The sequence below is a fragment of the Leucoraja erinacea genome, chromosome 28 (assembly GCF_028641065.1).
Source record: "Leucoraja erinacea ecotype New England chromosome 28, Leri_hhj_1, whole genome shotgun sequence".
Taxonomy (NCBI): domain Eukaryota; kingdom Metazoa; phylum Chordata; class Chondrichthyes; order Rajiformes; family Rajidae; genus Leucoraja; species Leucoraja erinaceus.
The window spans coordinates 10,027,452-10,055,427 of NC_073404.1; the positions used below are offsets into that span (position 1 = coordinate 10,027,452).

Below are 27,976 nucleotides of genomic sequence, written 5' to 3' on the forward strand. Positions count from 1 at the left end.
ATGTTAATTCTGTTGTCATCCGCGGCCTTCGCCATGCTACCGCATCACACAACAGTGACGAAGAAGGCACTGGCCACCACCGATTGATAGAATATCTGCAGTATCTTACTGCAGACACTGAAAGAGCAAAGCCTCCTCAGGTACAGATGGCTCTGTCCCTTCTTGTACAATGCCTCAGCGTTCCTGGTAAACCTCAAGGTACTTGTACTCCTTGGTAAACTGTGCATCCACATCCTTGATGGAGATAGGGGACAGGGGTGTTCCTCTCCTCCTAAGGACCACCACTAACTCCTTAGTCTTGTCGGTGTTGAGCTGCAGGTGATTCAGCCCACACCACTCAACAAATTCATTAACTACACCTCTGTATTCAGCTTCCCTCCCCTCACTGATACAGCCCACAACTGCAGAGCCATCCGAAAACATCTGCAGGTGGCAGGAGTCCAAGGTGTATCTGAAGTCCGAGGTGTGGATGGTGAACAGGAAGGAAGAGAGGATTGTCCCCTGTGGGGGCCCTGTGTTGCTCACTACCATGTAAGATATCCAAGAATGGAAGGTGTCATGAAACTTGATTCTGCCCTCAGTTTAAAATCTGTTAATGTACATCATTCTGTCCAATGCAAGGGGAAAATATACAGTTAATTGCAGGATCTTTATCAAGATTTATGTACAGGGGGATCTTGGGATCTAGGTCCATAGGTCACTGAAAGTGACAACACAAGTACAATAGTGGTAAAGAAGGTACAGGTGCACAACCTTTTATCCGAAAGCCTTGGGACCAGACACTTGTCGGATTTCGGACATTTTCGGATTTCCGAATGGAAGATTTTTAGCGTAGATTAGGTAGGTAGCGCGGGCGGCTTGAAAAGTCTGGAGCAGCTGCCTCCTCCCCGGAGACCGGGAGAATCATTGCATAAATGTTAGTCAGTTAGTTTGGAGGGATTTTATGTGGTGGTGGTGGAGATGGGGTGAAGGGGGAAACTTTAATTCTTAGTCCCCTACCTGGTCGGCGACTCCCAACCTCGCGGAGCTGGGGGCTTCGTCCGGCCGCGGGCGGCGCCGGTTGGAGCTCCGACCCCGGCAACTCTACCCCTGGCTGCGCGGCTCCAAATTCAGCGACGCTCCGCGAACGTTGGGTCGGCGGCCACAGCGCTCCGGAGCTTGCCGCACGGCGACCCGGTAAGGCATTGCCCGCTCCCCGCTGGTATCCCAGCGCTGCGACGCCGCCGACTCCCGACATTCGCGGAGCTGGGGCGTCCGACCGCGGGCCGCGCTGGATTTGGAGCGCCTCGCAGCCAGGGGTAGAGTTGCCGGGGTCGGAGCTACAACCGGCGCCGCCCGCTGCCCCACCGGCCACAGCGCTGCGGAGCTTACTGCACGGCGACCCGGTAAGGCATTGACCGCTCCCCGCCTCTCCGACCAGGTAGGGGACTAAGAATTAAAGTTTACCCCTTCACCCCCCCTTCACATAAAAGCCCTCCAAACTAACTGACTAACATTTAAGCAATGATTTACAGATGTTTAAGCGTCTCCCGGTCTCCGGGGAGGAGGCAGCCGCTACAGTAGTACAGACCTGGGTTGACCGTGGGTTGGTTCGGGTCAAGTTTGGCGCCAAACGCGAGCTTTGGTGCGCAGTCGACATCTGGAAAAAATGGCCGGTTTTCGGAGTTTTTCGGTTTCCGGAACACCGGATAAAAGGTTGTGCACCTGTATATGGTATGCTGGCCTTCATAAGTCGGGGCATTGACTATAATAGATGGGAAGTATGATGCAGCTTTATAGGACTTTGGTTAGGCTGCATTTGAAGTTTTGTGTGCAGTTCTAGTTGCCCGAGTCATACAGCACGGAATCATGCCCTTCAGCCCAATCTGCCTATGTCGACGAACAGGTGCTCGTCGCACCTGCTTGCTGACCTGGTCCTCCAAGGCCGATCAGAAGACCTGGCATATCGCGGCCTGCAGGAGGAGGTCACCAAACCAGACTCCTGCTTGTTGGCCCCGGCGGACTGCTAGCCTGGAAAGGGAGGCCGCCATGCTGTGCCCTGCTCGTTCCCCGAAGACCCGAGCTGGTGACAGATGGCGAGGTGCAAGGCCAGTAGGAGAGGAGAGAGAACCAGTGTCTGGCCTACCGCGCCCTTGTGGTTGGCTATGGGAGGCACTCCCGGGAAACAAAGGTGGATGGCGAGGAGAGGGACGTGACATCCAACACGTGTTGGCGGAGACCTGGTCAAAGGGTCCAGGTCAGTGTGCTGCCCCGGAGCGGGTGCTGTTCACCGTCACTCTCACGGGGGGGGGGGGGGGGGGAGACAGGTACACGCCAACCCTGCCGCCAACTAGCTCACCTCGCTCCACTCCCCACCCCCCGCACAACTTGCCTGCAACACAGGAGCAGTGTGGTGGTGCAGCGGTAGAGTTGCTGCCTCACAGCGCCTTAGACCCGGGTTCCATCCTGACTACGGGTGCTTTCTGTATGGAGTTTGTACCTGCGTAGATTTTCTCCGGGTGCTCTGGTTTCCTCTCATACTCCACGTTTGCAGGTTAATTGAATTTGTCCCGAACGTGTGTAGGATAGTGATAGTGCATACGGGCATCGGCTTGAATGGGCCGAAGGGCTATTTCCGCGCTGTATCTCTTCTTCTTGTGTATGGCGTGCACAGCCTAAAGTTGTAGGGCATCTTGTTCTATTTGATCTTATTTGATTGTGCACACCAGGTTGATTGCATTCGTCGAAACAGGGCGGACCACGTAATGGTTGCAATCTCCCACCCCGCTGTATCTCTAAAGCTGCGCTACCACAGAACCCGCTAAATAGCCCGCCGCACGGAATGTGTTAAGAGCTTGCTGCGGGCCAGATAAAATTTTGTGGCGGGCCGGATGTGGCCCACGGGCCATAGTTTGGAGACCCCTGGCATAGAGGATGGTGGGTGCCTGGAATGTGTTGCCAAGTGTGGTGGTGGGGTTAGATACAATGGTCGCATTTAAACTACTTTTAGATAGGCTCAAGGTTACGTAGGAAATGGAAGGACATTGATTGTGCAGGCAGATGAGATTAATTTAGCTTGGCATTCTGTTTGGAACAGACATTGTGGGCTGAAGGGCATGATCTTGTGCTATACTATGTCAGCATTTTCTGGAAATAAGTTACGTGAGGTTCTGCTGTTAAGTTGTTGGACAGAAAAAGTTTTACTGATTAATCCGATTTGTGTGGATGCACAGGTATAAGTTAATAAGAGTTACTAAGACTCTCAATTACAGGCTTTCAAATGTTTTGCCCAGTCATTGTAAAATTGCTGCAACTAATTTCTGCAAATGTCAGCCGTAGTAATCAAGGTACATATTTAGTCACAAATTGGGTAATGTTTCTGGCAAATAGCAAAACTTTAGGCAATTTTGTGGAAGTTTCTATCATTTATATCATGGCTAAATATAATTTTACTGCAGTTAAAATTTTAATCATTAAGTCCTTTCACGTTGTTTCCATTTAATTGTGACATTCTTCTCCCACTTATGCCCAAGTAGAATTACCGGACTCCACTTCCCTTCCATCTATGTTCATCCCATATTCTTTTCCCTAAGTTCATAAGATCATAAATGATCGGAGTAGAATTAGGCCATTTAGCCCATCAAGTCCACTGCGCCATTCAATCATGGCTGATCTAGCTCTCCTTCCTAACCCATTCTCCTGCCTTCTCCCCGAAACCCCTGACACCTGGACGAATCAAGAATTTATCTATCTGCATTAAATATATCTCCTGACTTTGCCTCCACAGCCTTATGTGGCAAAGAATTCCACAGATTCACCGCCCTCTGAGTAAAGAAATTCCTCCCCCTCTCCACAGTTCAGAATAAGGGGGAGGCCATTTAGAACTGAGATGAGGAAAAACTTTTTCACACAGAGATTTGTGGAATTCTCTGCCTCAGAAGGCAGTGGAGGCCGATTCACTGGATGCATTCACATGAGAGTTAGAGCGCTTAGGGCTAGCGTAATCAAGGGGTACGGGGAGAAGGCAGGAAAGGGGTACTGATTGTGGATGATCAGCCATGATCACATTGAATAGCGGTGCTGGCTCGAGGGGCCAAATGGCCTACTCCTGCACCTATTGACTATGTATCTATGAAACAACCTTTAATTCTGAGGCTATAACCTCAAGTCCTAGACCCTCCCACTAATGGAAACATCCTCTCCATATCCACTCTATCCAAGTCTTTCACTATTCCGTACGTTTCAATGAGGTCCCCCGTCATTTTTCTAAACTCCAGCGAATATAGGCCCAGTGCTGTCAAACACTCATCATATGTTAGTTCTGTTACATTTGAATTGAAATTTGCACATTTAGGCAGTCAATGAAAAATAGCAACTGGCTCAGATGCTAGACTTATTCCAATACTAAGGATTTGTTTTGAGAGAAGTGTAGACATTACTCAGTTGGGAGGATGTGGTCCAATTGGGAATTGCAGTCCAGGAAATTTAGAGTTTAGTTTGAAACTGCACTTTCCTGAACGGGGTTCTGATTGGGGATGATCAGCATGATCACATTGAATGGCGGTGCTGGCTCGAAGGGCCAAATGGCCTACTCCTGCACCTATTGTCTATTGTGCCATTTATGTACTTTTGGAATTGAACCAGCAGCAATGAATCAAGTTATTTATTTATATATGCACAAGTACGGTGAGGTACATAATAATTCTTGCTTGCACTGCCATCACAGGCATGTAGACTCAGACAAATTATATATAAATTGCACATGGTATTAGTTAAAGACAGGAGACTGCAAAAACACAATTATGGAAAATTGATGGAAGGAGTGGTGTACCTCCAGTTTTGTTGTTACTTTTTAAAGTCTTTGCTCATTTTGGTTCAAGTTTGGTTTGATGCTGATTCAAAGGTACTAATTCAAATAACTAAATTTAATCTAGGTGTGTATTAGTTAGTAGTGCAATGGAATAATGCCTTAGAGGAAAGGAATCTGCCTCGTATGTCATGTTTCTGACGTATATTGGGCTCCTCATTTAACTAGTATTTTTATAATAAGTTGTTTAGATGTAGCGGGATGAGCATTTGAAAAGTGAAGACCGAGGAAACTTTGGGCCAAATGATGGTATATAAGGTCATTATTTTGGATTAGCAGGGACATGATGAGCCAAAGGGCTTGTTCGCATGCCATAAGATTCTATGATGCTATAATGAGGTAAAATGGAACTCTGAGTTGTACGAAGAGCTAAAAAGGTCTGTCAGTCTTGATGATAGGAGAAACTGACTGAACATTACAGATGGATAGCTTAATGTAGAGCTGGTAATTTCAATTCGGTGTTCGGAATGCTAAAGTCTGCCCAATGAAAGGTGAGGTACTATTCCTCAAGCTTGCATGAGACACCAACAGAACAGGGCAGGTGGTTCCAGGTTGAAAAAAGAATGGGAGTAGATTGGTGGATTAAAATTACAGTTGAAAGCTCCTGAAGACTGGATGCAGATGTTTGCAAATTTGATATTTTGATGAAGAATTCGCAAGGCATCAGAGAAAGGGTCAGTGTATGGAATTAGTAATTTGCTCTGGTTGAGAGCAAGTATGGACATGATAGACTGGACTGAATAGGCACCTTCAGTGCTATAACCCCACTCTATCCAATTTGAAGATTGTCAGTACAATACAAGCAGGTGGAATTAGTTGAGCCCATTGTCCTGGGAAAATGCAATGACATCCTTGGGCTTATTTGACTGACCTTCAACAGCAGGAACCATCTTTGTATGAGATATGGCTCCAACTCTTGAAGCTTCCTGTCCAATGGCTGTTGCTGGATTAAAACATTTATTTTTTGTTGATATTTCAGGAAATAAATCCAATTGTCTGAAAACTGCCTTTTGTGAAGGTGGAGGCCTTGGGAAGAAGCCAATATGTCAAGTCAAGGGTATTTTATTGTCATATGTCCCAGATAGAACAATGAAATTCTCACTTGCTGCAGCACAACAGAATATGTAAAATACGGATCATCCACTTGCCGATTATGGCTAAACAGGGCTGTAGATGCTTCAGTCTTGTCTTTTGCATTTGTTAGAAGGACCCTTTCACCTTTTGAGAAAAGAGCATTTGGTTCTCAGAGCCATTTATGATTTTGCTATTTGCTTTAATTCTTGTGTTGCACCTTTGTCAGTTTGGCAACTTGCTTTTGGGTAGTTCCTGTACTGCTCCTGTCATGCTCCGTTGGAATCCCCATTAAAACAGTTTTAAAATTCTGGATTGAATTTAATAGGGAAGTATAATGTAAGTGATATGTCAGGCCACGAGAGTACAGATTGTGCTGGAGTACATCTTTGCTGCTAATGATTCACAGTCATCTTGGAAGCCCAATTTGGAATTGCTGGCTGTGTTCTGAATCTATCCCTGTTTGACGGTGGTGGTATTCTCATTACAGCGCCTGCGTAGTTCTTACTTCTACTGTTGCAATTCTGGACAAATATGTTGGCCAAAGGTAGAATTGTGAGGAGATTTGATGGGTTTTTATCTTGTGTTGGTTTCCTCATTTCCTCATACACTGTCTGGGATTTTTGTCCTTTAATACTCAATCTGGTTGATAACTGGCATTGCTACCAAACCATTTTTGGGCTTTGAATGTACACCCCTGTCTGGTGTACATTCTATGCTCCTGCTTCTCTCGGTGTTTCTTTGAAGTGTTGCTCAATGAAGAGACGCATCAGTTCATGAGCTGAGGGAGGATGGTGGATGGTAAAATGAAAATAAATTTCCTGTGCAAGGTCTTGGGAATCTTCAACATTCTATGTCTGGATCTGGATGTACCCAAGAGATGTCTATCATATATTATGTGAATATGACTATATTAGACAGTTGCTTGGCTTGTCAGTGGATTGCTCTGCCATTTTACATGCCAGATGTTCATGGAGGTAACTTGGTTCCCAGCTACGTTGACCGTGCAATTTTCCTTGTCTGAATGCTGGTATTTGCGTCAATTTGCACGATCCATCCAGATGTGCTGTTTTTCCACTGATTTGCCGGATTATTTCATGTGGCAATAACGGGTCAGCTGCATTGCTCTAGGGTTGGATCAAATAGGGTAAAATGCTGTTAATCTGGTACATTTGGGATTTTAACGGTGCTGGTCTAATCGATTGTTGGATTATTTTAATTCACTTTTTTAAAAGATGTTGCACAGTAACATTCTGATGAACACAGTAAAGTTCAATGGAATGTAGAAAACTGAACCAGATCAGTTTAAAGGGAGTGTGGAAACTCAGACCCTGGTGAGTGGGCAGAATGCATGGCAAACATCACCTGGTGAGCCAGATGCCAAATCATTAAGATTTCTGATTATTTGGAGACCAGATGATTACAGTTTTGCATTGCATTGCAAATTTGCCTCTCCTGAAGGACATTATGGAGTATAGCACAGAAATAGGCCCTTCTGTCTTCCACATCCATTCCAAACTTTGTGATCCTTTACGCTAATCCTATTTGCCTGCATTTGGGCTGTATCCTATTTTTTTTGCCTCTTTAAGTACCTGTTGAGATGTCTTATACCTACTGTAGTGATGAATGAATTAATACATTTATTGGCCAAGTATTTACATACAAGGAATTTGCTTAGTTGTATCTGATTTGCCTTGATTGTATCTGATTCCTCAACATCTGTCAGCGAATTATAAGTATCTGTTTCGACTTTTTTGGCGAACACTTGCACTTGGTCCACCGAACCCTGCCGGATGTCCTGGTTGGTGACCACTTTAATTCTCCTTACATTCCCATACTGACATATCTGTCCTGGGCCGCCTCCATTGCTATAGTGAGGCCAGACACAATCTGCGAGAAGAATGCCTCATATTCCGCTTGGGTAGCTTCCAACCTAATGGCATGAACATTTAATTCTACAATTTGGGGAAACTCACCTCCAAACAACCCCTCTCGTTTCTCTCCCCTTCCTCGTGCCTCATCTGGATTTTACAAGCATCTCTCCCCATCCTTAAACCTCTTCTAACCTTACTTCACACTTTTTGTCTTTTCATCTCTGGCCTTTCTCCAATCACCTGCTTACCACCTACCCCCCTCAACTGTTTTCACCTGTTACTTGCCAGGTTTTGTCTTGCACCCAACCTCTCTTATAGCTTTCTCCACCCCCACTTCCCCACCACAATCAGTCTGAAGGAAGATCCCGACCCAAAACATATTTATGTTCTCCAGAGATGATGAGTTACTCCAGCATTTCATCTTTTTTTTTAATTTTATTTTTTTAATGCTTTGCCTGCTCGTCTTTGACATTTGTACCCATGACTGACAACCTTATTTATGCCTCCTATAATTTTATATACTTTTTTCAGGTCTTCTTTCCATCTCCGTGCTCTAGAAAAATCCAATCCAATTTTTTTCCACTTCTTATAACTAACTAATCCAGGAGCACTCTGATCCTTTTCAGCGCCCTCTCCAAAGACTCCACTCCCTCTTGTAGAAACATAGAAACATAGAAATTAGGTGCAGGAGTAGGCCATTCGGCCATTTGATCCTGCACCGCCATTCAATATGATCATGGCTTGTAATGGGGACACCACACTAAATGCCAAATGCAGCCAAACTAAACTCTTACAAAGCTGCAACATGATTTTGTTATTCTGGAACTCATTGTCCAGACCGATGAAAGCAAGCATATTGTATGTACACATTTTTTTTACTAGGCTATCTACTTGTGTTGCCACCTTTAAGGATCTATGCACTTGCACCCCAAAATCCCTTTGTATATAATTGCTATTAAAAGTCAACATTAACTGTATACATCCCCTTAGATTTAACCTCCCAAAGTGCAACATCTCGCACTTGCTGAGATTAAACTCAGACTGCCATATTTTCGCCCATTTTTGTAGCTTAATTATATCCCACTGTGATAGCCACCTTCAAATCTGCAACTCCACTAATTTTGCAAACTTACGAACCAACCCATTGCCATTTAAGTCCAAGTTGTTTTTATAAATATATATAGGTTGTTTCTTGAGCATCAGTTTAAAAACAAGTTTCTTTTTTCTTTTTTATTGAAGTTGTTTGACCTTTGGGTGATGATGTTGCAGTACTATTGTGGACTCTGGACCTGATGTGGGCCAACAGGTCAAATAATTTAAAATGTTTTGTGTGGTAATACATAATTAGGTTTAATGAATGCATGACTACTAATTAAATTGAAGGAGTGGGAAGGTCTTCCAAAGCTTTTCCTGGACAAGTTAAATAGAACCAGACTGCAATAACACTCCACCAGGATTCCATGAAAATAAGTAACACTATTTGATTCTTTATATTCTTCCTAGATAATTCACCATCTGAAAACGTACAAAAATGGTTGTAGATTAATGAACACATCAATTGTTTTGAGTAGGAAGAACTGTAGATGCAGGTTCATACCGAAAATGGACACAAATTACTGGAGTTACTCTGCATTTTCTGGAAAGAAGGAATGGGTGACATTTTGTTTTCAGTCCCGAAAAGTCACCCATTCCATCTCTCCAGAGATGCTGCTTGTCCTGCTTGAGTTACTCCAGCGTTTTGTCTATTAATTGTATTGTGACTTTATTACTTAGAGATCGGAGGGGATCTGGAAGTGGCGGCGCTGTCCCTGCAGCTGCGGCTCACCTGCAGTCCGCCTGTCTTTTTAAAAAAAAAAAAAAAAAAAAAAAATGTGTCCTGTTGTTTTAGTTTATTTAGTTTATTTTAGTTGTGTATGTGTGGGGGGTGGGAGAAACTTGTTTTTACTCTCTTCCTTCGGGGGGATTCGACCTTTTCTTGTCGTATCCCCCCCCCCCCACTCCACTCCGTCTCCGTCTGCGGTGAGGTCTAATCGTGGAGCTGGCGGCCTCCACCTGGGACCGACCTCGGGGCTCCAGAGGCAGAGCCAGGACTTACCAACCGACACAACTGGCCGACTTCGGGGCTGTGGTGGGGCGACGGCGACCTGACTTCGGAGCCTTGGAGGCTCGGCCTCAGGTCCAGTGGACTCGGCCGCGTCTCCGGGCACTTTCCCTTGCAACTGCAAGAAATGCTACACTTGTCGCTTTACCTCCCCCCTTGACTCAATTCAAGGACCCAAGCAGTCTTTCCTGGTGCGGCAGAGGTTCACCTGCACCTCCTCCAACCTCATCTATTGCATCCACTGCTCTAGGTGTCAGCTGCTCTACATCGGTGAGACCAAGCGTAGGCTTGGCGATCGCTTCGCCGAACACCTCCGCTCGGTTCGCAATAACCAACCTGATCTCCCGGTGGCTCAGCACTTCAACTCCCCCTCCCATTCCGAATCCGACCTTTCTGTCCTCGGCCTCCTCCATGGCCAGAGTGTGGACCACCGCAAATTGGAGGAGCAGCACCTCATATTTCGCTTGGGCAGTTTGCACCCCAGTGGTATGAACATTGACCTCTAATTTCAGGTTGTCCTTACTTTCTCCTCCCCATCTCAGCTCTCCCTCAGCCCACTGGCTCCTCCTCTTCCTTTCTTCTTCCCCCCACCCTCAGTCTGAAGAAGGGTTTCGGCCCGAAACGTTTCCTATTCCCTTTGCTCCATAGATGCTGCCTCACCCACTGAGTTTCTCCAGCATTTATGTCTACCATCTATCAAGGAAATCTGTCTAATTCAATGGCCATTTGCACTATATTGTTCCCGCAGGTTCTTTTTGAACTTGTCACCATTTGAGTGTTAATGTGTCCTTTGCTTCTGGTGCTCTTGAAAGATAAAACAGCTTGTCATGGTCTCCGTTTATCCAGTTTCTCCAGGATACTAAAACAGGAATCATAGTGTCATTAACCTTGACATTTCAGTGAGAATTTGCTCAGTTGCATAATTGCACTCCACATTTAAATCCTCCTGACTCATCAATCACATGGTAACATTTTGGTAACTTTTTTTGAAAGTTGCAAAATCTATTTTCAATGTGCGATTGAGAACTTGTACAAGGTATTTTGATGGTGGCTGCCTGAATGACAATGTGTTAGGAATAGTTCAAAACGTTGTCTTAAATTACATTTGAATTGCTTTAACTGCTATCAAAGCACTCTTGTGTAACCATTGGCTATCTATTCGGCTCATCTGATCATTTTTATTTATAATGCACATTTATTTTTATTGAAATAATGGTACAGGTGCACAACCTTTTATCCGAAAGCCTTGGGACCAGACACTTTTCGTAATTCAGAATTTTTCGGCTTTCGGAATGGAAGATTTTTAGCGTAGATTTTAACGGCTGGCGCATTGGTAGAGTGCTCAGCTCATATCCGCAAGGTCGCGAATTTGCGCCTCGATCCCGGCAGTTACTCGATCGCGAGTTTGAGTCTTCAATGTAGTTTTTTCTTGCAGAATAGGAGAGAATAGGGAGGGTTAGGCTGGGATCGTTCTCTGCGAGATGATCTTAGTGCGGGAGACAAGTGTAGGAGAGGTGTACTGACTGTGTGGGCAGAACTTTGGAAGTGATTGCCCACCATTCTCAAAAGCCGCTGTTTCTTCCTGTCCCTCCAACTCCAGAGGAATCCGCTCCCCGATGGGCCGCTACGGCGACAAGTGGCAGTTCGCCCACAGCCCAAGCTGCGCCCCCTCATCCGCAACCCGGGTTCCTCTGGAGTTGGAGCAGGGCTGGGCTAGAGTTGTTGCTGGCTGTGAGTCTCTGGGATCTCCGTGCTTGCAGTGGGCCTGGGGGTCGGTGTCCCGATGAGGGGGCGCAGCTCGGGCTGTGGGCGAACTGCCACTTGTCGCTGTAGTGGCCCATCGGGGAGCGGCTTCTGGTGGTCCTGATGTCTCTCAGCTCCTGTCCAGGGGGATGGCCGGAGACGTCAGGACCAACAAGAACCCGCTCCCCGATGCGCCGCTACAGCGACAAGTGGCAGTTCGCCCACAGCCTGAGCTGCGCCCCCTCATCCGCAACCCGGGTTCCTCTGGAGTTGGAGCGGGGCTGGGCTAGAGTTGCTGCTGGCTGTGAGTCTCTGGGATCTCCGTGCTTGCAGTTGGTGTCCCGTTGGTCCTGACGTCTCCGGCCATCCCCCTGGAATGGAGCTGAGACTGGGAACTGTACCGCCCTTGCCCCCTCCCTCTGCAACTGCAAACAACCCCACAGTTCCCAGTCTCAGCTCCTGTACAGGGAGGTGGCCGGAGACGTCACAGCCCGAGCTGCACCCCCTCATCCACAACCCCAAGACCAAGACGCACCTTGCACACCATCAGCTTCTGTCCCTACGGGGAGCGTATTCCTCTGGAGTTGGAACGGGGCTGGGCTGCTGCTGGCTGTGGGTCTCTGGGATCTCCGTGCTTGCAGTGGGCCTGGGGGCCGGTGTCCCGTTGGTCCTGACGTCTCCGGTGACTAGCACTGACCTGCTGGCAACTGCGACGTGAAGACAGTGCAAAGCCCCCGCGCCGGTGCAATGGGCGGGGAGCTGAAGAGGGAGGGAAGGGATCACACACATGGCCGGGAAGCAGAGGGGTGTAGGTGGGGTGAAACTGAAGGGAGCGACAATCTGCTGCTGCCTGCCCGCTGAGATAAAAAGTTCCCACGCAAGACTCACGATACACTGTGTTTCGTGAGTCTACCGTGGGAACTTTTTAACTCAGCGGGCAGGCAGCAGCAGATTGTCAATTATTAACCTTCCCGCGCAATATACCCTCACCTTCTCTTTTATGAATGGGGATTTAGTTCCCCTTTCTTCGAGGACCGACCGGAGGTTCCGCTGTCACCTCTGCGGGCCGCCGTCGGTGAACGTCTTCAAGGACCTTTCTTCAAGGACCGAAAAAATGTCCGCTATTCGGAGCTTTTCGTTATCTGGAACTTCGGATAAAAGGTTGTGCACCTGTATTACCTGCATTTTCATTGGTCTCCATGATAAACTCCATACATTTATCTATATTGATATTTTTTTTGTTTTCTTTCTCCTTTATGTGTTAAGGGCTTGTCCCACTGTACGAGGTAATTCAAGAGTTCTCCTGAGTTTCCCCTGATTCGAACTCTTGAGAATTACGGTAATAGCCGCTCGTAGGTATTCGGGGCTCTCATGGACATTTTTCTACGTGCTGAAAAAACTTCACGAGCTTACAGCGTTTCCCGAGTTCCTGCCCTTAGCGTTACGAGCCGCTAAGAGATGTCCCGAGCTCTGACGTACCCGCTACGTACATTCTACGTACTTACCACGAGTTTGATTTTTTTTTTAACTCGGTAGAGCTCTTGGGTAAACTCGTATAGTGGGACAGGCCCTTTAGTGTAAAAATAATTGCTGGTAAAATGAACTGACACTTCTCGGATTTCATTGATGATGTTAAGAGACCTGTAAACATTTTGTTGGCTGAGGTGATGGTCTTTTAAAATAGTTTACAACTGCAAAGCTGTTACAAACTAAAGGGCCTGTCCCACTTGCCGAATTTATTCGGCGACTGTCAGCATCATTGACTGACTTATCAGGTCACCGAACAATTTGTGGCGTGACGCGGCGTGATGATGTATGACGCGCGGTGCTTTTTCAAGTGTCGCAACATTTTTTTTGTCGCCCCTGGATTTTGAAATGTTCAAAATCTTTTGGCTACACTGATCAAGAGTATCAAGAGTATCAAGAGTATATTTAATTGTCATTTGGACCCTGGAGGTCCAAATGAAATGCCGTTTCTACAGCCATACATTACACACAAATAGACCCCAGACACAACATAATCACATTTTACATAAACATCCATCACATAGCTGTGATGGAAGGCCAAATAAACTTCTCTCTCCACTGCACTCTCTCCCCCCCGATGTCAGAGTCAAAGTCAAAGCCCCCGGCTGGCGATGGCGATATGACACCGGCAGTCACTGAAAAAAATTGCCAAGTGGGACAGGCCCTTAACGTTAAAAGAAACACTTCCATTGTGCATAATGATCAAAAGTAATAGTTTAAATATTGCAATTTCTTTTAAAAAATTTTTTTTTTTTTAAAAAGTCAAACTTTCTTCAGACTTTACTTTTTCAACAAACTGTGATGAAGTTTCATTGTCAGGAACAATTAGTTGCCTGAGACACTAACAACATTAAAAAAAAACATTTGGACAGGTACATGGATAGGAAAGGTTTAGGATGATTCATAAGTGATCAAGTGTATTCTGCCATTCAATCATGGCTAATCTATCTTTCCCTCTTAATCCCATTCTCCTGCCATCTCCCCATAACAGGCCATAGGCGGGCAAACGCGACTGGCTTGGAAGGGCAAATTCTGTCAAAGGCCATGTTTCTTTGCTATTTGACTCTAGAGGCTATAAGCTATGAGGTTGAATAAACAAAATGACCCAAAGTGCTGGAGTAACTCAGTAGGTCAGTCAGCAGCTCTGGAGAACATGGATAGATTTTGCCATTGGAAACAACCCACCTGAAAGTTGTAAATTGTCATTCCTATGTCATATCATAACACATCACTATGGATGAAAGTAGTAGGTGAGAAATATTGATGAAATATAACAAGGATAAACTTGCATTTCATGCAAGAGAGGATAATGGATTGGTGAAAGCAGAGGCAGTATGGTGCAGGATGATTGAAAATGTGCCTTTAAGAAGCACTTCCTTTTCTGCATTTACTATTCCAGCCATTGGGTTTATAAAAAAAACCCACTGCAGTACATAATTTGATGAAGGTAAAATATAAATATCTGTGGTAGAATTGATTAAAGTGTGGATTACCTGGTTATTACCTGCACTTCATCCTACAACACCTAGGCCACCAGGGGACCTATGTGAGGATCCTGTTTGTTGATTTTAGCTCTGCATTCAACACCATTGTGCCAGAGCTACTACACTTCAAACTTTCATAGTTGACTGAACCCCTCTGTCGGTGGATCAGCAGCTTCCTGACGGACAGGAAGCAGTGTGTGAGGCTGGGAAAGCACATTTCGGACCCGCAAACGCTCAGCATAGGAGAACCGCAAGGCTGCGTATTCTCTCCTCTAGTCTCTCTGCACCTCCACAGACACCTCTGTCAAGCATCTCAAGTTTGCGGACGACACAACCTTGATTGGACTGATCCAGGATGGGGAGCAATCTGCCTACAGACGGGAAGTGTCACAGCTGATGCTGTGTCCTGGTGCCATCGCAACAACCTAGAGCTCAATGCTCTTTAGACAGTGGAATTGATTGTAGACTTTAGGAGAGCTCCCCCTCCCCTCACCCCACTCACCATCAACAACACCACAGTCACATCTGTGGAGTCTTTTAAGTTCCTGAGAACCATCATCTCCAAGGACCTTAAGTGGGGGGCTACCATTGACTCCACGGTCAAAAAAGCACAACAGAGGATGCACTTCCTACGGCAGGTGAGGAAGCACAATCTGCCACAGGTAATGATGGTCCAATTCTACACGGCCATCGTAGAGTCTGTTCTCAACTTCTCCATCATGGTCTGGTTTGGCTCAGCCACCAAGCACGACACCTGGAGGCTGCAGCGAATCGTATGATCAGCTGAGAAGGTTATTGGCTGCAACATTCCCTTCATTGATGAACTGTACACTGCAAGGGCCAGGAAGCGAGCAGGCAAGATCATCTCTGACCCCTCTCACCCTGGCCACAAACTCTTTGAATGACTTCCCTCTGGAAGGCGACTCCAGACTGTCAAAGCTGCCACAGCCAGACATAAAAACAGTTTTTATCCACGAGTAGTTGCTCTACTCAACAGCCAAAAACCTGTAGCCTCCCTTTGATCTGATATTTTGATGGTTCACATGCTTGATCAATGGTGTTTTATCATTAATGTTTTTTTATTATTATTAATGTTTAGTGTTTTCTGAGTCAATCGTAACTGTCACTGTATGCCATGTTGTTACTTGTGGGCGGAGCACCAAGGCAAATTCCTTGTATGTGAATACTTGGCCAATAAACTTACTTACTTACTGGTCAAATGCTGTTGGTACAGAATGGTCGGTGTTTCTCTGCTTAAGTCGGTGTACTTGTGTGTTCTTTCGAGTTTTCAGCAACTTAATGTCCTGTAAATTAAGTTTCTTTTGAATGTCATTATGATTATCATTATTAGTCTGAGCAAAAACGTGAAATATATGAAACCGAGCAATAATTTGAGACAAGATATTTTGTAGTTTATTTTTCATAAATTAACTGAGTGGAGCACCTATGATAAACTAGAAAAGCAATAATAAATGGAAACTATGTATCTCTTAATTCTCAAAGGCTCTTGAGTGTTGATTGCAGAACCCTAGAGGCTTGCTTTTGTTTTCACCTACCTTTCTGTGATACAAAAACAATGTTAGATGGCATTTTGACCTGCATCTCTATTTCATTGACAATGGTGATGTTCTGCTGAACTGAGAAAGTGAAGAACAAGATGACAGCTCTAAAGCTTTGTACCAAATGACATGAATTGTGAATTGAATCTCGGGCAGTTTTTCCAGTGGTGCTGCTAGCACTTACCATGTCAATTCTGGTTGCCTTTATCAACAGTAGATTCATAGGATAATGACAAATGGCCTTGAAACCTCTGTTGAAAACAGAACCGTATTTAATGTCTCCTGGGATCTGACCTAAAGCAACTTTAACATTAAACCATCCATTAATTGTCCTTGTGATACAGCTGAATAATTACAAAATTTGTAGCACATGACAAATAGGACAGTTTTACATGTTGCCTTTGATTCCAGTTGTATCTTGTTGACATTGTTTCACGCAGCTTTGTACCCTGTGTGTGTCAAATGTCTTTTTGAATACGATGGTTTCAAATTCCCCTTGAATAATTTATTTAATCAGTTAATCTCTGTTGTATCTTTATATCACCACCTTGTGAAAATGGTTTCTCAACCAAATACATATTGGATGTTGCTTTGTGCAGTATCTGCACTCAGTCCACGTGAATGATCCTGAGCTTTCATTTGTCTGGTCTCCCATGTCCAACTCTAATCCCGCAGAACTGTGGCAGTGTTACCACACCTAATGAGAGCTCAAGAATAATAAATACTTCATCTTCCATGTAGTTAAGATGAAGGGTCGAATGAGCATTGCCCCCCCACAGATGTTGCCTGACCTGCTGAGTTGCTCCAGATTCCAACATCTGCATTGCTTTGTGTTTCCATCGTGTCAATTTGCAGCCTTCAAGACTTAACATTAAATTCTATTAGACTTAGTGCAGACCTGTTGGGTCTGCTCCCCCAACGCAATATTCCACCACTCACCCGTTCCCCCAATGCAACCCATTCCCCCAACACAATATTCCACCACTCACTCATAGCCCAGAACTGGCGAGGCTCATTTCCCCTCATCCCCCAGCACTCCCTACCCTTCCTCTTCACCCTCCCTCTTCTTTCCCTCTCCTCCTCCCCTCACCCAATCCATCTCTCACCTCTCCCTCCCTCTCCTTTCCCCTACCCTCAGCCACTCCCTCCCTCCATAAAAAGCAGCATGTCTCCGCGCAAACTGCTCGGCCCCCCTGCACCCCGACTCTCCCTCCCTCCCTCTGCCCATTCCAGCTCAGCCGGCGCTTGGCCCATCCCTGTCCAGCCCAACCGCCTGCTGCTGCCGCTTGGCCCATCCCCACCCTGCCCACCTACCTGCTCGCTGTCGTGCCGCGGGGGAGGATGGAGTCGGTGTTCGTCACGGTGGGCACCACGGGTTTCGACGAGCTGGTGGAGAAGATCTGCTCTGAAAGGGCCGTGAGGGTGAGTTACTGCGGCGGTGGAGGAGACGGACGGTCGGAGCCATTCACCTGGGGGGACGGGCAGACGGGACTGCCATTGCTGCAGCGGGCGGGTGAGTGAGGGAGAGAGAGACGGGACCAGGGCCTCCACTAAACACCCCCTGCGGCCGCCACCGGTGGTGGGGGAGACGGTAGACAAGTTACTGTGAGGAGGCGAGAGAGGAGTTTGTGAGTGAGGCGGGAGAGACCGCAGTGCAGGAAGGGGTGTCGCCGTCCCGGCTGTGCCGTTGAGTGACAGTGAGGAGACCAATCTCCGTGGCTCTGACTGACAGGATAAGAGGCCAATCTGCGCATGCGTGGTTTTTAAGATTTTTAAACCATAATAACTATTTAACATTTTAACTATACCATTGATCGGAACAAAACTTGTTGCACTTGAGCGCAGGAGAATGGCGAGTAAGGTGGCGAAAAATCGTAGCGCTATCATGTACCATTTTTGCACAAATAGAAAAACCACGCAAACTGGAAAAGCACAAGATCAGTTTCAGTTATGTATAGATAACTAATTAACATGCCATTTTATTTTTTCCTGTCAATATCAGAACCATTTTTCCCTCTGTGTAGTCTAGCCTGCTGCACATGCCAAATCCATATCGGCTACAAGTTACACAACCAAATTCCTTATCCCATCTGCCGCATGTATGTTTTTCTTTCTACGGTCCTCTGAAGGGTCTCTCATCCGAAACTTTAACTCTTTCTCTTTCCACAGATGCTACTTGCCTGCTAAGTTTTTCCAGTGTTTTCCATTTTCTGTTCTTATCTTTCATGCAAGTTTAGACTGCCGGGTTCCCCATCACCTGATTACACAGGCATAGTAGCTTAATGTGCTTATGTCTCGCCATAAGGCCATGTTGACTTATCCTATCCATTGTAACTCCCTCTACTCTACACATCTGTCCCTCGCTTACCTCCTACCGAAACCTACTTGCATCTCCCACTTTCCCAGTTCAGGCAAATAGCTACAGACGTGAAACATTGACAGTTTTTCTTTCTACTGATACACCCTAATTTGCTGAGATTTTCGAGCATTTGCAGTCTTTTCTTTCCCATTCCTGTCCAAGTGATCTAGATCCAGGATTTTGAAAGCACTGTGTAGCCATTCACTGGATGTTTTCAAGAGAGAGTTAGATTTAGCTCTTGGGGCTAAAGGAATCAAGGGATATGTGGGAAAAAGCAGGAACGGGGTACTGATTTTAGATTATCAGCCATGATCATATTGAATGGTGTGCTAGCTCAAAGCCGAATGGCCTACTCCTGCACCTATTTTTCTATGTTTCTATTTGTAGTTGAGTCATAATAATGTGGAGGACAGCACCAAAAAATGACAGTTAAAAGTAAACAAGGTTCAGTGTGAAATCGTTTGGTACATATGGGGGGCAAATGTAAAAGGTTGGAAGCAACTAAAGATAGTGAAGTGTTTGCTAGCCTTCACCATACTCTGAAAATTGCCTGAATATTCACCAGCTCGGTGAGATGCTTGGTGCTACTCCTGATGTATCGCTCTCATTTAGATCGTAAATAACATTGGCATGGACCACTGAAGAGCAGCCAGCCAGAATGGTATCGATTCCAACATTTGAAGTATTAAAATGTCTTTACTTTGGCTGCAACTTGTAATATATGGAAATAACTTGAAAAATATAAAGATTGGTTAACATGCAAATTGCTTAAAGTAGCAACAGAGCTTGATATAATTGCAATGAGTGCAAACTAACTTTTAAAGAAATATAATAGAAAAGAAGCAATATTATTGGGCACTGGAAGCATTTGAGAGAGACCATAAGTTCAGGCAACCTGTTTGTACAATCAAGAAAGACTGAGATTGGGGAAATCTGATGTTGCAAAGCAAGCATAAATACAGGTTATTTAAGGTACACAAAAAAGCTGGAGAAACTCAGCAGGTGCAGCAGCATCTATGGAGCGAAGGAAATAGGCAACGTTTCGGGCCGAAACCCTTCTTCAGACTGATCGGGGGCGGGGGTGGGCGGGGACAAGAAAGGAAAAAGGAGGAGGAGCCCGAAGGCTGGGGGATGGGAGGAGACAGCAGGGGGACTGAGGAAGGGGAGGAGACAGCAAGGACTAACAAAATTGGGAGAATTCGATGTTCATGCCCCCAGGATGCAGACTCCCCAAACGGAATACGAGGTGCTGTTCCTCCAATTTCCGGTGCTGCTCGCTGTGGCCATGGAGGAGACCCAGGACAGAGAGGTCGGAGACGGAGTGGGAGGGGGAGTTGAAGTGCTGAGCCACCGGGAGGTCAGCTTGGTTATTGCGGACCGAGCGGAGGTGTTCGGCGAAACGATCGCCCAACCTCCGCTTGGTCTCACCGATATAGATCTGCTGACATCTAGAGCAGCAGACACAATAGATGAGGTTGGAAGAGATGCAGGTAAACCTCTGTCGCACCTGGAACGATTGCTTGGGTCCTTGAACGGAGTCGAGGGGGGAGGTAAAGGGACAATTGTTGCATCTCTTGCGGTTGCAAGGGAAAATGCCCGGGGAGGGGGTGGTACGAGAGGGAAGGGAAGAATTGACAAGGGAGTTATGGAGGGAGCGGTCTTTGCGGAAGGCAGATATGGGGGGAGATGAGAAGATGTGGCGAGTGGTGGGGTCACGTTGGAGGTGGCGAAACTGACGGAGGATTACTTTTTGTATGTGACGGCTGGTGGGGTGAAAGGTGAGGACTAGGGGGACTCGGCCCTTGTTGCGAGTAGGGGGATGGGGAGAGAGAGCAGTGTTGCGGGGTATGGAAGAGACCCTGGTGCGAGCCTCATTTATGGTGGAGGAGGGGAACCCCCGTTCCCTGAATAATGAGGACATTTCAGATGTCCTGGTGTGGAACGCCTCATCCGTGGAGCAGAGTTGTTGCTCAATACAGGTTGTTGGTCAATACTGCTTGTTAAATATTGTTGGTACAGAATGGACCTTGATGTGTTTTTTTGTGATCGCTGCAATAGACAATTTATTCTAAGTTCACCTAGCAAATAAATGAAAATGCATTTTTCCAGATATTTGATCGTGCAGTGTTCTTCTATTTGGGTCTAGGTTTTTATTCTGAAAAATGTCAACTTTGAATTTTATTGCAACTTTTTAAGCCATTGGGAGGTTCTCTTTTCTGTCGTCCCTTTCATTACCTCTGAGCATCTGAATCACTTCATCGACAGCAAAATTACATTTGGAATGTTGTCAGTTTTATGAAAAAGGGAGTTGCACCAGTTAATTTGCAACCTCTTACACAGTGCTGGGATAACTGCAGTATTTTCTTGAGGAATGGTTCTTGGTTTAAACACCTGAACAGATATTTTCCACTTCGGAGTATGCAGTGCATCTTTTTGACAGTTTCAAAATAGCTTTCATGTCTTGTATTTTAAAAAGCTGTGTCTTGACAGCAGTAGTATTACATCGTAGTGCCAACTGAGATTGTGCTCAAATCTCAGGAGTGAATTTTTGTCCAGAACTTTCTGGCTAGGCGGAGAATGGCACCATGGGCCTGGGCTGATTTCTTAACTCCGATATACGAATTACCATACATCCATACGAAAAATAAAGCAACAAGACACACAACTACATAAGTTAACATAAACATCCAACACAGCAGATTCCCTATATTCCTCACTGTGATCGAAGGCAAAAAAGTCAAACCTTCTTCCTCTTTATCCTCCCGTGGTCGGGGCAGTCGAACCATCCTTCGGGGCGGTCGAAGCTCCCGAGTTGGGGCAGCCGAAACTCCTGCATCTTGGAGTTCCTGAAGTCGGTCTCTGACCAGAGACCGCGAGCTCTGTGATGTTAAGTCTGCAAGCACCCATGGCTGGAGCGCCGAGGTCGATCCCTGGCAAAGGGATCGCGGGTTCCACGATGTTAAAGTCCCGTATGCACCCACGGTGGAGCTCTCAAAAATCAGTCTCCAGCAAAGGCCGCCAACTCCTCAATGTTAAGCCGCAGTTCAGACGGAGATACGATACGGGAAAAAATCCCCACCCCCCACATAAAACAAGCTAAAGAACACTAAAAACGTATGTTTAACACATACTATTAAAACACAAAGAAGGAAGGGACAGACAGACTGTTGGCCAGGCAGCCATTGTTGGCGCCACCCGGTGGCTGTGATGCCAGAGGAAGGAATGTAGGTGGAAGGGAGAGGAGAACTAGGTGCAAGTGGGTAGTTATCTAAAATTAGAGAATTCAATGTTCATACCTTTCGGTTTTAAGCTACCCAAGTGGAATATGAGGTGCTGTTCCTCCAGTTTGCCCGTGGCCTCAATCTTACAATGGCGGAGACCCAGGGCAGGAGATCAGTATGGGAAGGGGAATTAAAATGGTTAGCAACCGGGAGATCCGGTAGGCCGTGTTCGCTGAAATGGTCGAAACCCCCTATAATCATTCTGCTGAATAAAGGATCCGATCTGAAACAACTCGGGCATGTTCTCTGCCTGTCCCTCTGAGTTACTGCAGCACTTTGTCTTTCTTTGCAAATCAACATCTGCATTTCCTGCATGTACAGCCAGTTCAGCTTGTTCCCCACCCTCGTATTGCCCTGCAATTTCTTTCCTTTCAGATTTCTGTCCGGCTCCCTTTCAGACTCCATAGTTGAATCTGTCTTCCCTCACAATCCTGATGCAGGATCTCAACCTGAAACACAAACTTGAGTTCCACAGATGCTGGTTGGATCTGAAAATTCACCCAATGTTTTAGTTTTTCCTCTAGATTTGAGCACCTGCTGGCACTTTTGTCCTTCATGGTTATTATTGAATTTTGCATACTGAAAAACTTACAGCAATTGTCAAAACTTTAAATCTTCTTCCTGTTGTGAATGGTCTGCACAGCCTAAAGTTGTAGGACAACTTGTTCTATTTGATCTTATTTGATTGTGCACGCCAGGTTGATTGCATTCGTTGAAACAGGGCGGACCACGTGAAGATTGCAATCTCCCACCCCAAAACTTTAAATTAGTCATGCCCCAGAATTCACCAAAAAAAGAGATTTTATAGAGACTATCTTAAAATATATCTACTGTCTAAATCTGAAATTGCTATTAGCATTTGCAAACTTGGACAGCTTGTGATCATTCTACCTGCATTGGTCTTAAAGTTTATTTTATTTGTCAAGCAGTGCATGTGTAAAATAGAATTCCTTGCTTTCTAGCCCAGTCTGAGGCCCTTTGAACGTCTTTTGAATTGCGGTTTTGAGTGGAAAAAATTGAGCCTGTTGCATAGTTTTGAACTTGATTCTCATTTGTTTTGACAGAATCACGAGGGTGGAGAAAATATATAAAATGGCAGAAAAGGAAAAAGTCCATGAATCGCAGCATCACCGTCCAAGAATGCAGAAAGAGCAGCAGAATGGTAATTTCACAGGTCAGTCAATCTCTATGAAGATTACACATGTAGTATTGTTTAAGAAATATCTGCAGATGCTGGAAAATTGAAGGTAGACAAAAATGCTGGAGAAATTCAGCGGGTTAGGCAGCATTGATGGAGCGAAGGAATAGGTGATGTTTGGGGTTGAGACCCTTCTTCAGACTGATGTCGGGGGGTGGGGGAAAGAAAGGAAGAGGCAGAAACAGTAGGCTGTGGGAGAGATGGGAAGGGGAGGTGTGGAGGGAGAAAGCAAGGACTACCTGAAATTGGAGAAGACAACGTTCATTCCGCTGGGGTGTAAATTAAACAAGCGAAATATGAGGTGCTGCTTCTCCAATTTGCGGTGGGACACACTCTGGCCATGGAGGAGGCCCCGGACAAAAAGGTCGGATTCGGAATGGGAGGGGGGGCTGAAGTGCTGAGCCACTGGGAGATCAGGTTGGTGACGCTCTTCGTCTCCTTCATGACTTCCGTTTTCCAGGCCCCCACTCCCTCATCTTCACCATTGATGTCCAGTCACTCTACACCTCCATCCCCCACCAGGAGGGTCTTAAACCCCTCCGTTTCTTCCGCAGAACCAACCAAACCCCGTCTACTAATAATCTCCTCCGCCTAGCGGAGCTGGTCCTTACCCTCAACAACTTTTCCTTTGACTCCTCCCATTTCCTCCAAAACCAAGGCGTAGCTATGGACACACGCATGGACCCCAGCTAAGCCTGCCTCTTTGTTGGGTACGTCGAACAATCCTTGTTCGTGGCTTACCGTGGCCCTATCCCGAACTCTACCTCCGCTACATTGACGATTGCTTTGGTGCTATCTCCTGCACCCATGCAGAACTCATTGACTTCATCCATTTCACCACTGACCTCCATCCGGCACACAAATTCACCTGGACCATTTCCGACATCTCCCTACCACTTCTAGACCTCACCATCTCCATCGCAGATAACAGGCTACTGACCAACATCTACTACAAACCCACTGACTCCCATGGCTATCTGGACTACACTTCTTCCCACCCTGCTTCTTGTAAGGACTCTATCCCCTACTCCCAATTCCTCTGTCTACGCCGCATCTGCACTCAGAATGAGATGTTCCAGACCAGGGCATCGGAGATGTCCTCATTCTTTAGGAACTGGGGGTTCCCCTTTTCGACCATAGATGAGGCTCTCGCCAGGGTCTCCTCTATATCCCACAGCTCCGATCTCATTCCCCACCCCCTCCCCCCACTCGTAACAAGGACAGAGTCCCCCTTGTCCTCACCTTCCACCCTACCAGCCGTCGCATACAACATATAATCCTCTGACATTTTAGCCACCTCCAATGGGATCCCACCACTGGCCCATCTTCTCCCCTTTCTGCTTTCCGCAGAGACCATTCCCTCCGTATCTCCCTGGTCCCTTCGTCCCTTCCCACCCAAATAAACCCTCCCCGGGTACTTTACCTTGCAACTGCTGGAAATGCTACACTTGTCGCATTACCTTTCCCATTGACTACATCCAAGGACCCAAGCAGTCTTTCCAGATGAGGCAGAGGTTCACCTGCACCTCCTCCAACCTCATCTACTGCACCCGCTGTTCCAGGTGTCAACTTCTCTACATCGGCAAGACCAAGCGTAGGCTTGGCGATCACTTCACCCAACACCTCCGCTCAGTTCGCAATAACCAACCTGATCTCCCGGTGGCTCAGCAGTTCAACTCCCCCTCCCATTCTGAATTTAAACTTTCTGTCCTGGGCCTCCTCCATTGCCAGGGTGAGGCCCAGCGCAAATTGGAGGAACATCACCTCATATTTTGCTTAGGTAGTTTACACCGCAGCGGTATAAACATAGACTTCTCTAATTTCAGGTAGTCTTTGCTTTCTCCCTCCTTCCCATCCCCTCCCCCTTCCCAGTTATCCCACAGCCTACTGTCTCCACCTCTTCATTTCTTACCCCCCCCCCCCCCCCCCCCCCCCCCCCCCCCATCAGTCTGAAGAAGGGTCTCGATCCGAAATGTCGCATATTCCTTCTCTCCATAGATGCTGCATCACCTGCTGAGTTTCTCCAGCATTTTTGTCTACGTTCTATATTTTAAATGTGGTCCAACTGATGTTTTATAAAGCCTCAGCATTACATCCTTATTTATCTGAGATTACAGATCAAGCTGGATTTTTCCAGGACATTTTTAGTGCAGAATTAATGTGTTCATTGAGTTGGAAAGATCATTCTTGAAAATAACACTTTTTTCGCCTTCAGATCTCTTGTCGTTGAATGAGCGGAAATTGAAGGATCAAGAGGAGAGGGACACACTAGTTTTATGGAGACGGCCTGTTATCACCATGCAATACTTCCTCCTGGAAACTATCATTGACTTTAAAGAATGGACAATAAAGTAGGTAATCGCATACGCTACTGCTCAATCCTTTCTGAGGAGATGGCTATTATTTAGTCAATTTAAACCTGTGCAGTATTGATTAGGTGTCAGTGCTGAAGTTCTTTATGAAATCAGAAATTCTGTATCGGGTTGCCTGGCTAAAACAAGTCTGATATGCATGGTGTATATTTTGCCTTTTTATACAGTAAATTTAGTTTACTAACTAATGCACAATCTTGCCAAATTGTGAAATAATGTTTAGGGGCAACATGGTTTATCCTGTTCCAATGTTGCCATCACCCAGAATATGTGTGATTCCCAAGTTTTGTCTATTTAGCCTGAAACCTGATTGGAAAGTTTCCAGGATGGTATTTTGGTGTAGGTAAGGCATAAGTTGATTTAAAATTACCTTTTCAAGGACGTTTGAAAGGAATGGCAGTTTGGAAATAGGTCTGTGGTTGCTAGGCAAGGTGGGGTCTAGGTTAGGTTTTTTTCAAGAGGGGCTGGACCACCGTGTGCTTGAAGCAGGTAGGAACAGTGCCAGTGGCCAGAGAACTTGATGATGGCGAAGATGCTGGGACCGGCTATTGCAATGACATCCTTCAGAAGGGCAGAGGGGACAATGTTGAGGGAGCAGGTAGCAGGTTTCATAGTGGAGGCAAGCTTTACAAGGGAGGGTATAGTAACGGCATGGAAACAGTCTAATTTTGAAGAACAGACCAATGAGACAGCTAGGTCATGGATGGGAGGGGAAATATTTGTTCTGATGTTCTTAACCTTACTGGTGAAAAATGTAGTAAACTCTTCGCATTTAGAAGGGGACCCAGCTAAGCTGGTACTGGGGGCAGGACATATGATAGAGGTAATGGTACTAAAAAGGACCTTGGATTTTTTGGGCGTTTTTATAAATAAGGTCGGAAAAGTATTGTGTTCTCGCAGACTTTGCTGCTTCTTGGTATTTGAGGAGATTTTTTCAGAATTTCAAAGGAAATTTGAAGCTTATCAGATTTATACTTCCGTTTTGATTTTCTGCACTCTCTTCTTAGGGCTCTGGTGGTGTCATTGAGCCAGGGCCAGCCTTTAGGTTTAGACTTTTTCATTTTAAGAGGAGCATCAGAATCCAGGATGGAAGAGCAATTGGTATTGAATAAAGAACTGAGGTCGTCAGTGCTGAGGTGGAATGGAGACGCCTCGATGGTGCAGATGTCGGGGGTGGCTATGAGTGCCTCAGATAACTTACTGGCAGTCGAAGAGTTTATGTAGCAGGAGTAGCTAGCAGGGAGATGGGATTTTGAGGGAGAGAAAGGCAGAGATGCATCGAATATAATTGCACTATGATCAGACAGACGGGCATCAATAATTTCTGGATTACAAATTGGGAGACCAGACGATAGCACCAGGTCGAGTGTATGGCCAAGCTTGTGCGTGGGTCCAGTGATAAGTAGAGTCAGATTGAAAGACTCAACCAGGTTCTAAACTTTATTCACAAGAGACTTAGTGGGACAGCAGACATGAATGTTAAAGTCACCAAGAATCAGGAATTCAAGCTACAACTTCAAGGTACAATTATCAAAAAATGTACCCCTTTTACCCCTGCCTGGTGTGTTGCCCCTTGGAACTCTTCCAGGGGGCAATGCCCCCTGGACCCCCATCTCTCTTCCTCTCTTTTTCAGTTTTTTCCTGTCTCATGCCTGCTGGAGGAGGAATACCCGCTGTAGGATGCTCAATGTTCACCTGTTTACTGAATTGACTGAAGCTATAATAAAGACCTCAAAGAATGTGTGTTGACATGTAACAAAAAGTTCTGTTATTCCCTATTGAAATGCCAAAATGTAATTAAAAATAATATCCATGTATCGTATTGCAGAGATATTGCTACTGTTTTGGGCAACACAGAGGCGCAAGTGGTAGAACTGCTGCCTTGGTGCCAGAGACCTGGGATTGATCCTCTGCTTGGGTGCTGTCTATAGAAGTTTGCATATTCTCCCTGTGACACCATGGGTTTATTCCGGGTGCTCTGGTTTTCTCTCATATGTTGCGGATTTTTGGGTTAGAGATTAATTGGCCCTATGCATATATATTTTTTTAAATTGCCCCGTATGTGTTGGAAGTGGATGGGAAAGTGTGATACTTAGAACTAGCGTGAACGGGCCAAAGTGGAGAGGGCGGATGCGTCGGTTTCCATGCTGTGTGTCGACACTAGACAACCTTCTTTAGCTTGATATGTATCTAGACTTTAATGTCATAAGCCAGCTTTCCAACTGCTGATGATGCACATTCATTGCGCACTGGAGCATAGTGACTGTAGGAAGAGGTTTTCGATGAGATTTTCATGAAACATTTCAAGGTAATTTCAGCAGGTGTGTTTAAGGTTAACATTATCACTATTATTGATTTTCATAAAGAAGCTTTTTAATACTCCAACTTTACAGCTTTACTGTGATTCTTCACTTGCGATATTATAAATTGAATTTTTCAACTGGGTATCAAAAATAAGAGATATATTTTTTAAAGTGGAAGAGTTTTAAAGGGGATCTGAGGGATAATTTATTTTACAGAGAGTGGTTGATATATGAAATGAAATGCCATTGTGCTAGAGT

General features: G+C 45.7%; 1 protein-coding gene across 6 annotated transcripts in view; it reads left to right on the forward strand.

The window, feature by feature from the left end:
* The window catches only part of vmp1 (vacuole membrane protein 1), a 127,498-nt gene that overhangs the window by 5,578 nt on the left and 93,944 nt on the right, over positions 1-27,976 (forward strand). For 4 of the 6 annotated variants that reach the window (XM_055657683.1, XM_055657687.1, XM_055657688.1 and 1 more), the window contains exons 2-3: positions 22,910-23,019; positions 25,259-25,394. In XM_055657683.1, coding sequence (XP_055513658.1) covers positions 22,910-23,019; positions 25,259-25,394 — 246 coding nt within the window. Of the gene's footprint in view, positions 1-22,904; positions 23,020-25,258; positions 25,395-27,976 lie in introns of all 6 variants that reach the window. The other 2 variants (XM_055657684.1, XM_055657686.1) reach the window with 1 other exon arrangement.